General features: G+C 40.3%; 1 protein-coding gene across 6 annotated transcripts in view; it reads left to right on the top strand.

Annotated features, from left to right (window-relative positions):
• Nucleotides 1-7,240: 7,240 nt before the first annotated feature.
• The window catches only part of RASAL2 (RAS protein activator like 2), a 335,304-nt gene continuing 329,429 nt past the window's right edge, over nt 7,241-13,115 (top strand). For 3 of the 6 annotated variants that reach the window (XM_078156478.1, XM_078156477.1, XM_078156474.1), the window contains exon 1: nt 7,242-7,520. In XM_078156478.1, the coding sequence (XP_078012604.1) occupies nt 7,319-7,520 (202 nt within the window). In that variant the 5' untranslated portion in view covers nt 7,242-7,318. Of the gene's footprint in view, nt 7,521-13,115 lie in introns of all 6 variants that reach the window. The other 3 variants (XM_020984301.2, XM_020984300.2, XM_078156475.1) reach the window with 2 other exon arrangements.

Here is a 13,115-nt window from a genome sequence, read left to right as displayed (position 1 = left end):
GTTGTTCTGGACATGCTAACTTTAAGATATCTATAGGACACCCAGATGGAGATATCTAAAAAGGTAGTTAGATGTGAGTCTGGAGCTTAGGACAGATGTTAGAACTGGATAAATATATCTGAAAATCATCAGCGTAGAGATGATAATTGAATTCTTGGGAACTGAAGAGATCAGCAAGTGAAATAATATAGAGGGAGAAGACTAGAGGGCCCAAGATAGACCCCTGGGGGTGTGATCTGGCTGTAGATCCAGCAAAAGAGACTGAGGAGTTGTCAGACAGATAGGAAGAGAACTAGGAGAGAGTAGTAAAAATCCAGAGAGAAGAGAGTGTCAAGGAGAAGGTGACGGACAGAGTCAAAGGCTACAGAAAGAAATATGAGGACGGAGAAAAGATCATTAGATATGGCAGTTAAAAGATCATTTTTAACTCTGGACATAACATTTTCAATTGAATGATGACATCAGAAGCCAATAGGTAAAGAGTTAAAGAGAATGAGAGGAAAGGAAGTAGAGGCATTGATTATAGATGGTCTTCAAGAAGCTTATGTTCTATTGGGATGGGGACAGACATACAACATGTACACAAATAAGTACAATGTACTTGTGTGTATGCATACCTATATATATATATATATTATATATATAATATATATATATTATATAATACATATATGTATACACACGCTTGTGTGTATATGTATAAACATATGTGTGTATACACACACACACACACACAAAGTAATTTCCTAAGGAATAGAGCGCTGATATGAATAAATGGAAGTTCAAGATGTGTCCAGTAGAAGGTGATACCTCATCTATGCTTTGTTGGAAGCTAGAGATTTGATGAGGGAGAAGTGAGGAAGGAGTGTATTTCAGAAATCAAAGACCACTTTAGGAACAGCTAGCAGTCCAGTTTGACTGGTACAGAGAAGGGAAATAATATGAAACAATACTAGAAAGGTATGTGGGAGCCAGATTGTGTAAGGCAGGTTAAAGAGTCTGTATTATCCTAAAGACAACAGAGAGTAATTAAAAAGGTTTGAGTGGGGGTAGTGGGGAACTTACAGTTACAGCGGTGTTTTAGGAATATGGCTTTGCTAGCCGTGTGGAGGTCTCTTTGCTTTGATAATTTTGGGTCATTTACAGACCACTGCTAGGAAACCTTTTTTTATCTGTCTTTGGAGTTGCATAATTTTTACTTCCCCCAAGCATGAATCCTGACTGTAATTCCTGTCACTACAGATTCCATTAACAACAAGTTTGCAGCTCTTTTCAAGGAAAGCTTACTAGCAGCAATTGTAGTTGGGAAGCAGGAGTGTGAGAAGGCTGGGACATAACACATAAGTCCTATTGTAGTTTATGTACAAAGGTATATTGGTTAAACATATGATATAAATGAAACCACTTATCAGCCAATGGATTTATTCTTTCACTAATGCCCCAAAATCATACAGAGCAGGGGTGGGGAACCTGTAGCCTTGAGGCCACATCTATAACCTCAAGTGTGGCTCTTTGACTGAAGTGTGGATTCAGCCACATGTGGCCTTGAGGCCACAGGTTCCCGATCCCTGATACACAGAATCTCAGAATCTTGGAACTGGAAGGGACTTCAGAAGACTTCATATACCTTGATACATGGTGACTTCAGTGCAAAGGGAGGAATAAGTGAAGATGGTAAAAAAATGTGTCAAGAAATATGGATTAGCATATGCTTAAAAACATTCGTTGAATTCACTTGAATTAAGGACTAAAAGAGGCCAGAGACTTGTAGACTACAAAGAAGTCTCATGCCTATACATGATCAATACTTTCAGAAAAGAATGGGAAGGTATTAAACATGGCAAGCACCAAAAAACCTCTCTCTCTCTCTCTCTCTCTCTCTCTCTCTCTCTCTCTCTCTCTCCCCTATCTCTCTCACATGTACAGAAACTATACTTTAAAATATAGGAAATGATTTGTTACTGACATGAGAGGCATTCTTAAATGAACTGAGTATGTCAGATCAACCTGTTGGAGCAAAGATTACAATTAAAACAAATGTAGTAGACTGAAAAAGAGAAAAAGATATGTGCAATTAAAACAACTTGAACTTGACCTGTTTGAAAGTTATTGATGCCAAAAATGGGAAATGGATGAAAGAAAGGTCATTGACACAGATAATAATAATTTAATAGACAAATTTAATCAGTGAAAATCAACTGCCGTTACAAGAAACCCAAAGAAGTCTAAAAACTGCCTTGGCCAGTAAAGATTTAACTTATTGCCAAGGAGAGAGATATAGCAGATAAGGGCAACACCAACTTAAAATGGAAACTCATTTGTAAAATCTTATGGAAGAAAATCATTGGAGATTATGAACAGTATGATCTCATAAAATAGCAAGAAGTAGTAGAGAGAAAAAGAAAGCCTGACTGAACACCAATATCACAGTCATCCTGAAGGCATTGAAAGGTGAAACTTAAAGAAGGATAACAAACAGATGGAAAATGGACAAGATTTGCAAAGATCTTTATAAGAAACTTTTCACCATGAAGGAGAATGGAATCCCCACATTTAGAGTCTGACATAATAGTCCCTAATGTGACTTTTATTTTAGATGTAACTATTTACAAAGAAAAAATACTACTAGGAAATATCAAATAAGATATAAAACAGGGAGATGTATATTTGTCAAAGGTTCCTATGACAGGGAAATGTCTGAAGTGAAATATTCTCATTCGTTGGATGGGGGAGGAGGGTAGGTTTAGGAATTTAGAGTTGATTGGGGTAGGGAACTCCCTGTGAGGAAAATCCCTTTACCAATTTGGCTCAGCAGCTGTTATGCAATCAGAAAGTTTTAGAAAGTTACTTAGGGCCCTGAATGAATGAATGACTTGTACAGGATCTTATAGCTAGTATGTGTCAGAGGTAGAGTTCAAATTCACATCTTCTTGCCTCCTCTGCTTCTTTACAGATCCAAGCACAACTGTGCAGACTGGATCCACCACAAATTTATATTACCTCATCTCAACTGTACCCTTTACATTGATTCTCTATCTCATTCTCTGCAATGACTGTTCCAAATCTCTCTGCAAGCCTCCAACAACACCCTTTTCTTTCATCCTTTAATCTGAAGCCCTTGTTTCATACTTTACTAAAACAAAACAAAAACCAAACAACCCATAAGATTATTTGGCCAGAACTTCCTCATCTCCTCTCTTCATTTCACAACCTCTTGACATCATTCCCATGCGTTTTCCCCTTTCCTCCAGTCTCTGATGAAGATGTATGACTTCTCACCCAGATTAACCCTTCAGTGTACACCCTTGATCCCATTCTCTCCCATCTTCTCCAGCAGGTTGTCCCCTTGATCATGCCCACACTCCCTAATCTTCAATCTTTATTTGTTGGTTACTTCCCTGATGCCTACAAACGCACCTATGTCTTTCCCATCTCTAAAACACTCTCACTATATCCCATCATTCCCACTATGATCCTGTATTTCTTCTCCGATTATTAGTTATACTCCTTGAAAAAACCATTAATGCCAGGTCCTTCCATTTCCTCTCCTCACTCTTTTATTAATTTGCTGAAATATGGCTTTTCCCATCACCACTAAACTGAAACAATTCTCAGTAAAGTTACCATTCATCTCTTAATCATTAAATAAAATGGATTCTTCTGAAATCTCCTTCTCCTTGTCCTCTTGGTAGCATTTGACACTGTTGACTGTTTTCCCCAGGATAATCTTTCCTTTTGGATGGTTTTAATGACACTGCTCTCTCCTAGTTCTTCTCTTGCCTGTCTGTCAACTTCTTCTTTGGCTCCTTTGCCTTGTCATCATTCATGTCACTAACTGTGGGTGTACCTCCCAGGCCTGCCCTGGGCTTTTTTCTCTTTCTATGCCATCTTTTGATGACCTCATTAGCTCTCTAGGGTTCAGTTGCTATCTCTATGCAGATGGCTCACAGATCTATTTGCCTATCTACCTCTAGCCTCTCTTCAGGGCTCCATATCACTTTATGAACAGCCTGTGGGTCATTTCCAAATGGATATCCCATAGGCATCCTTAAACTCTACGTTTTCAAAAACCAAACTCATTAACTTCCTCCTCCCAACCCACCTCTTTTCTGAACTTCACCATTACTGTTGAGCCCTTCAAGTCATCCAGGTTTGCAACATCAGTATTATGCTTGACTCTTCACTTTTGCTCACCTACGCCCCATATTCACTAATGGAGACAACACATCAGTATAAAATGCAGAGGTAATATGCACAGATACCAGGTAGTTCTCAGAGGGCGTGCACTAGCAGCGGGGGAAGCAGTTGCCAGATCTTTTCATTTTTATCTCTATGGCTTTTCTTGGATAGTCCCCTTCTTCCCACTTCCCACAGTTACCACCCTCGGTCCTCATCATCTCTCAGTTGGACTATTGCAATAGTCTTCTGTTTGGTCTCCCTGACTCCATCCTCTCTCCAGTCTAGTCTATTCTCCACACAGGTGCAAAGTGTTTTTCTTAAAAAGCCAATCTAATGGCGTTGCTTCTTTGCTCAATAAACTATAATGCCTCTTATTGCCTCTAATATCAAATGTAAACTCTTTTAGTTGACATTTAAATCTTTTCCTAGTCAGGCCTTTGGTGGTGTTGCAGATTACTCTCCTCTTTGTGCTCTGCATCCAGCCATTCTGGCCTATTTGTTGCTATGAACACACAGCCCTTCAATCTTCTGTCTCCTGGCCTTGAATACACTCTGACCTTCCTTCTGCCTCTGGGAATCCTTAGTTTTCTTCAGGACTTAGCTCTAATGCCCCTTTGTACAAGAAGCCTTCCCTGATTTGCCTTCCCAAACATCCTTATATTTGTGTATATTATGCTTATGTTTAATATTTGACTGTTGTCTCCATTATAATGCAGTCTTCTTTCAGGCAGGGATTAATTAACTTTTTTCTTTATTTTATTGTTCAATCATTTTTCAGTCCTGTCTGACTCCGTGACACCTTTTTGGGTTTTTTTTTTTTTGGTAAAGATACTGAAGTGGTTGGCCATTTCCTTCTCCATCTCATTTTACAGATGAGGAAACTGAGGCAAATGGAGTTAAGCGACTTGTCCACGGTCACACAGCCAGGAAGCATCTGAGCTCAGTGCTCTATCCACGGCTCCAACTTTTTCTTTGTACCTTCAGCAAAACAGATGCCTATAGGTGGAGAGAGTGCTGGACCTGCAGTCAGAAAGACTTGAGTTTAAATCTGGCCTCAGACACTTACTAGCTGTGTGACCCTGGGCAAGTCACTTAACCCCATTTGCCTCAATTTTCTCATCTGTAAAATGAAATGGAAAAGGAAATGGCAAACCATTCCAGTAACTTTGCTAAGAAAACCTCAAATGGGATGACGAAGAGATGGACATGACTGAAAAATAACATCTATATGTATATTTGCATTATATATATATATATATATGTATATGTATATATATGGCAAGAAACATAGGTTCTAGGCCTAATTCTTTCATTAATTAGCTTCTGATCATGGGCAAGTCAATTAACCTTTCCATGCCTCAATTTCCTCATAGCTGTGATTGCTCACATTTATAGAACACTTTATAGTTTTATGAAACACTTTAAAAAAAAAACCCAGCCTGGAAGTAGATAGAGCCACTATTAATATCCTCATCTTACAGATGAGAAAGTAAGTGAGGTGTCCAAGTTTATATGGCTAGTAAAGTAGAAGAAACTGATGTTAAATTAAAGTCTTCTGGCTCTAGGTTCACTGTTCTATCCAGGATATCAATATGCCTTTCTTTTTATCTGCAAAATGAGATTGTTAGAGTAGTTAGTTTCTGAACTATCTTTTAGCTTTTATTTTGTTTTGTTTTTGTGATTCTAAATCAGAGTTTGGAGGAAATTCAAATACTTCCTCCCATTCATAGAGATAAGTCCAAACAGGACACTAACAATCCAGAGTAAAATTGACTATTTATTGACCAGTTCCTTTACATAGGAAAGAAAAATACAAATCAAAGTGAGTAAAAAATAATGCAAAAAGTCTTCTCAATTTTAACTTTTCACTTCATCATCAAATGGATTACAAAACTGCTCCTAGGGAATCAGACACAAATAACCTCTGAAATCAGTTCCTTAGAGTAACAGAAATTTCTCTTTTACTAGGATTCTTTTAAACTAGAACTGACAAGGCACTTCCTGGCTGGGCATAAAAATTAAAGCCAAGATCTAGGAGATGGGAAGCACCATGTACAAACACACCAAAACCAAAATGCAAATGACATCATTGGAGGCAAGGGAAAAAAAAGCCAAGTGCTAGTTGCAAAGGCAAGGGGGAGAGAAATGTTTAGTTAATCATGTGCTTTTTGTCGCTTTCTTGGGTTTGCTCCAGCCGGTTCATCCATTCACACTACGCTTCTGAATCATGCTATTCAAACCCGATGACAAGCCCTGCCTCTGTAAAGACAGGGTCAAGATAGTAGACCCTGCCCATATCTCATACCCCTAACCAGCTGCCAACTCTCTCTCTCCATGGGTAAAAGGCATCTTTCCCTAGGGGTGTGTGTAAAATAAAGCAGCTTTATCCACAGTCCCTCCCTTCAATGAGGAAGGAGTTCTGGATTTTGTTTTTAAAAGAGAGGGAATGAGATGGGAAGGGAAGACAGCTCCTCTTTATTTCTAAAAGTGCAACACGTCTCTTCCTTAGCAGCCCAGCCCACTACCCTCGCTTCGCCTCGTTCCGACCAGAAAGAACCACACGCAGGCTGCATGCAGAAGGAGCTCCGGGAAGGGAAAGGGGAGGGAGGGGGGAAAGGAGAGGGAGCTGGAAAATGGGCGGGGCGCTCAGGTGAACCACTCCGCCTCCGATTGCTCCTGCCTTCCTGCCTCCGGGCGGCCGCTCCTCCCCGACTCTCCCTCGCCGGCCTCCCTCTCCCGGCTCTCCCCGCCTGCCCAGGAGGCCGGGCGCTCGGCCCTCCATTGCTCGGGTCTATCACCCTGGGATGCCGCCCGCCGCTGCCGAGCCCGGAGGATCCTCGGCGGAGCCCGGAGGAGGCGCCCCGGCCTGAGAGCCGGCCCGGGCTGGGACAGCGAGCCAGCTAGCGAGCGAGCGAAGGCGAGGGAGCGCCGGGGAGCTGGGGCCGCGGGGGCCCTCGGCCTCGGGGAGCAGGGAGCCCGAACCCCGCGAGGCAGCGGCAGCGGAGCCCGCTCCGCGGACGGGCCGAGCCGGAGCCGGCGCCCCGCGCCCCGCACTCCGGGGAGCCCCAGCCCTCCCCGGCCCGCGGCGCACCTGAGCCCCGCCCTGCGGGGGGGCGCGCGCCGCCCGCAGGTGAGCGCCATGGAGCTTTCCCCGTCGTCCGCAGGGGCCGCCGACGCGCTGTCCTGGCCGGACATGTACTCGGGGCTGGACTCGGACTCGCCCCTGCCCCCCGACGAGCTGGACTCGGGCGTCCCCCTCAGCAGCGCCGTGGCCGGGGGCATGTTGGATCGGATCTTGCTGGAGTCCGTGTGCCAGCAGCAGAGCTGGGTCCGGGTGTACGGTAAGAGCCGCGGCCGAAGGCACGGGGCTGCGTTTTCTCTTCCTCCTCCTCCTCCTCCTCCTCCTCCTCCTCCTCTCCTTCCTTTCCATTCCCCCTGTGCCCCGTCTAGGGTTAGCTCTCATCACACCCCCCCCCTTCTGAGGGTGCACTGCTGATTCGGGTTCAGCCTCCTCTACCCTCGGACGAGGATCGGTGTGAATCAGATCTCTATCCCCCTTGTCTGTCGCCTTCAGATACTGGAAGTACGTTTGGGGAGAAGTTGCTCCAAACTCTTCTGAGGCTTGGGTGTGCTAACACCTTTAGGGGGTTGTCAACCCCCTTGTTAGGGGGCGTGGTGGAAAAAGCATCCGCTGCAAGAATGCTTGGAGGCTATCAATGCACTTTCCACCCTATTCCGTAGACCCAGCAACATGGCTAGTGGCTAGAGTGTTGAACTTGGAGGTCGGAGACCTGGGTTCAAATTTCTTTTCCATACCATCCACTAAATAACGCACTTGCTGAGGCATTTGGTTGGCTACCACAGTATGAGGCAGAGGATTTAGGAAAGGATGAGGGTGAAGGAGAGAGACGTGAACTTAAGCAGTTTTAGTTCTGTTTACATAGAAACTGACTGATACTGCTGCTACCTTTAACCCCGCCTCCAGTCTCACTCTCCCAAGCTAACCAACCGTTCAGCCCAGAACTGTGTGGATATGCCGGACAGCAAGGATTAGATTTCAAAATGAGCCGTTGAGTAGGATTCCCATCCCATAGTAGCTGGATAATCATTTCTGTAGCGATTCGATGAAGAGATTAAACTTGCCCTTTTAACGTTCCTCCTGAATTATTAGTCACTCTTTCTAATTGAAAGTTGAGTTTTTATAAAGAAGAACCTAATGCATCATTAAAGCTATGCTGGTTTTGAAAATCCGTAGCCCAAGGATATATAGACTGGCAGTCAGGAAGAACTGCTTTTAAAATGGACTGTAGTCTTCCACAATATTGAAATGACTAGATGTTAATCACTCTTTGGCCCAAAAGGCATAAATAAGGTGTCTAAGTAGAAAGTGTCAATTTAAAATAGCCGTGGGATTAAAGATATTAAACAATGTTATCCTGTTGTCCTGAGCATTTAAGCCTTTTATGATAGTCAAATAGAAGTCAAGTACAGGTTGCCTTTTCCTTCATCCCTCCCTGCAGGGTGTAGTATAACTCTTCCAAGAGTAACTGGACTTTTGGATATTCCTTACAGGCTAATTAATTTGGTTCTATCTATACTCCTGTAGATATTTTAGATGAATCTTAAGCATCTATATATGTACCACCTGGTATCATCCAAACTGATTTGCATCTTTTACTTAGTATTATATTTTTTTCTTACTGGAAGAATTGGAGCACTCAATAAGAGTCACTTAAGGTCCCACCTGAGATAGAAATAAATGAAATTAAAGATTCTACTGCCTGAATTTCTATCCTGTTGCTAATTCTACTCAGGCACTCATTTCTTGCTAGGATTGATGAGAATCTAAACATGGGTGACAATTAGTTGATTAGTGGTGTTACACTTATTTCTTAGCTCTGCACTTCATCTCCTCTACTCCTGTATGTTGTTTTAAGAAAGTTACTTACTTTAGGAGCACATGCAGTATCAAAATTCTGGTTGATTTTCAAGACCTAGTGTTAACTATTCTGGGGTGTGTAACTTATGAAATAAATTTGCATATTTTCTTAACATATTTCCAAGGATGCCAAGGCTTCCAAGAGAATCAGCTTGGTGGCTTAGTGGATAAAGAGCTGACCTCTGTGTACAAGACCTGTTTTCACATTTCTCCTTTGAGTCCTACTGACTGTGAGACCCTGGGTTAATCACTTAATCTTCCAGTGCCATCAGTGACTCTATAAGACTCTTAAATTGCTGAGAAGGTATTGTCTGTATTGGTAGAGGAAATTCCTCATCTAGAGCTGCTTAAACAGATGAAATATAGGTCTTGTAAAAAAAATTCCCCAATGTCAGAGTTTCTGCATTAAAATGTTTAAAAATACTTTGATTCATTCATTTTATAAGTCATAGAATTCTCAATCCATTATGATTTATTTTTACATTACAAACTAAAGGAATTAGTTTTCTATAGTTTCTAGTCATACTCTTTTTTACTCCCAAACGTGTCATCCTGGACCGTTCTTTATTTTTATAGCTTAATCTGAATTCCAGAAGCTATATTTGAATTTATGATAGCTTTTATATATATATATATATATATATATATATATATATATATATATATATTATATATATATATATATATATATATATATATATATATATATATATATATATATATATATGTATGTATTTTATCCCTGGCTTGATCATATCCTATCCATGTATAAGAAAGGTAATTTCTTCCTTCCTCCTATTGTAAGTCACATATCCATTTGGGATTTATCTTGGCATACTTTATGAAAGGCTGTTTTCTGCCAAATGGCTTTCCAGGTTTCCCATTAGTTTTTGTAAGATAGTGATACCCTACTCCACTAATTAGGGCTTCTGAGTTTTTCTTGGACACCATCTTATGATATTTATTTGTTTCTAGGTATGTTGTGTACCATATCTCTATATTTCTCCAAATAGTGCTTATGTGCCTGTTTTATTGCGCTTTCAGAGACTTTTAATTTAACTAATATAATAGAAAATAAAATTCCCATCATTTCTGTACTCCCCCAATCTGGAGGCTGCCTATTTTGTTATGTTGTTGTCTTTGTATCCAAAGTTCCTAGCCCTTAGTAAGTTCTTAACCAGTGATTGATTTGATGGTTTTATTTTTGTACCTCCAATTCTTTTTTTTGCCTTGGAACATCTAAGTGTCTCCCTTTTACTGAGGTCAAAGATATTTTTCTGTAAGTGTAATCATATTTTAATCTTTACAAACAAGACTTCAAGAAATCCAAGGATTGAGAATATAGTTCCCAGAACATAAGAGCCTTAGTTTCAGGGCACCTCAGCTCTATCTAGTCTTTTGTCATTAAACTTTGTGACTTTGGTCAAGTCTTGTTATATAGGTGGAGATCGTTTTGGACTTGGGAGTCAGAATAGACTTGGGTCCAGGCCTTGGCTCTGTCATTCACTCTCTGTCTCTGTGACCTTGGGTAAGTCTCTTCCATTTATCTGGGCCTGAGTTTCTTCATAAAATCAGGTGGTTGGATTCAGGGGTGGGGAACCTGTGACCTTGAGGCCACACTTGGCCTTTTAGGTCATTGGGTGTGACCTTTTGACTGAGTCCAAGTATTACAGAACAAATCCTTTTATTAAGGGAATTTGTTTGGTGAAGTTTGGATTCAGTCCAAGGGGTTGCACTTGAAGACCTAGAGTTAGTGTACTGGGCCGAACATTCTCCACCCCTGGATTAGATGATTTCTGAGGTTCTTACTAACTCTAAAATTAATTTATTCTGTTATTCTACTTATGATTTAGTATACTTATAATTCTACTTATAATTTATGATTTTGTACACAACCAGTCTTAATTTTGGGGCCAGCTTTAATCCATTCCTTTAATGTATTTAAGTATTATCATCAGAAGTTCTGAGGGAGGAATTTCATTGGTAGATTAGTGAACTGAATTTTAAAAGAGGAAAGTCTAGACTAGGCCATAAAATCATCCATTCATTCGACAAACTTTTTAAAGCATCTCTAATATATGAGATACTTTGGTTAGGCATAGGGGAAGATACAAAGATAAGTAAGTCAAATTAACATCCTGGTCCTGCTGGTAAGGTTGTTAACTGTCAGACTTGTAGGAGAGATAAGGCATGTATTCAAATTACTGTGAGGATAGCTATTTAATAAATGCTTGTTTAACTTAATGATACAAAATAGAATAAGCTAAATACAGTCAAAGTAATAGGAGAATTCAGTGTGGGAAGAGATCCTTTTTGGCTAGAGCAACAAGAAGGTGGCTTAAGATAAATTTGGGGGAGCCAAGAAAGAAGAGAGAAGAGAATCTGATCTAGTGCTCTTTTTGAGTCCCAACTTAGAATATTTCTGTGGGTTTTAAAGACTGGGTTACACTTATAGTATTATCAGTATTATTGACTCTGGAAGGGATTTTATAAGTCAAGTCTAGCTCTTATTTTACAGATAAGGAAACTAAGGGTCATAGAGATGAAATGATTGTACCTGAGGCCACACAGGTAGAAGTGGCAGAGCCAGGATGCAAGCCCAGTCAAAATGCAGACCTCTTTACAACCCGCCCTGGGCACACATTGAGTTGTACCAAATGCCTCTTGTTGGTGTGTCTCGCATCCTCTGAAATGTACTTTTTTTGTTTGATATTAGTTTGTTAAAAAAACATGCACCTATTGTTTATAGACTGATCAGAGATTAAAGATGGATATGCCTACTCTTCCAGAGAGACAGTATCATGACAAATTACAAAGCACAATCTTGGTTGTGGTTTAGCTTCTTGGTATATAAAGATAGCGTTCTGTTTTCTAATTACTATTGACAAGTTTGACTGTTTGTTTATAGTAAATTTGTCTTGGTTTTATGTACTGCCAGAGTTTGGATTACCTTTTTTTTTTTGGTACATATGTTCATGGATTTTTAAAAGATGGATCTGTATTTAAGAAACAAATGAACGTTTTTGAGACATGTAGTGTTAACTCTTTCTTCAACCCCATAGATTGTTATTCATTCAGTTGATGTGAACAATGATCCTGGTCCATCTGTCCCTTGATCATTTGAATTTCAATCTGACTGAACTCGTGGGTAGTAAAGTAGCTTAAACTTAAGCATGCCACAAATAGCTAAATATGGATGCAGAATCCAAGAGCATCAAATGGACAGCATTTTTCAGATATTTATAGCCTGGAAGCAAAGTCAGTGGCAGGAAAAAAGAAAACAACTCAGCTGCCTAGCTAAAGGAAGCAGGAGGGCAAAGTTAGCCTCGCTGTGCTTTCTCATAAACAGTGAGAACATTTAGAGATGACTACTTTACCATGAATGGCTGCAGCAGAAATTTAAAGGAGCAGGAACTAACACTGTGTGCAGTAGTTATGCAACAGCTATTTGAGTAAAATATGTCTCTACATATGAGCATACACATGTTCTTTGGTTGTTGGATGGTTAGATGTAAAAGTGAATCAATAAGAACTGGAAATGATATGTATGTTAACAGCTAAGGAGAAGGGGGCACAACCATCTTTGGGGCACCATGTTGATTGCTACGTATTCAGTCATGGCTTATTAATGATTGGTGGGGGGAAATCTTGGAAACTTTTGAGTAGCTACTTTTTCAGCAAATGGAAGAATAAATGAGTAGCAACATTGTAGCAAGTTCTTCAAGTGTGATGAGATTTTGGTAAGATTTTTTCCCCCCCATGATTTGCTTGTTTTTGTAGGGCAAAGATATAGTCCACTATGTAATATTACCATTGTTTCATGAATTAACTCAAAAGCAAATATCACGGGGTTGGAGGAGAGTCAGATTTGGCTTTATTTTCATTTTTTATCATTATTATTATATTTGTATATTTATTATTTTTAAAGGTTGTAATCAACAAAAGTCTGGAAAGAAACGTAATTGTGATTTAGAATTTAACATTGACCTTGGATTGC

The sequence above is a fragment of the Phascolarctos cinereus genome, unplaced genomic scaffold (assembly GCF_003287225.1).
Source record: "Phascolarctos cinereus isolate Bilbo 61053 unplaced genomic scaffold, phaCin_HiC Scaffold_5;HRSCAF=322, whole genome shotgun sequence".
NCBI classification, from domain to species: domain Eukaryota; kingdom Metazoa; phylum Chordata; class Mammalia; order Diprotodontia; family Phascolarctidae; genus Phascolarctos; species Phascolarctos cinereus.
This window is presented reverse-complemented; position numbering and strand designations above follow the sequence as displayed.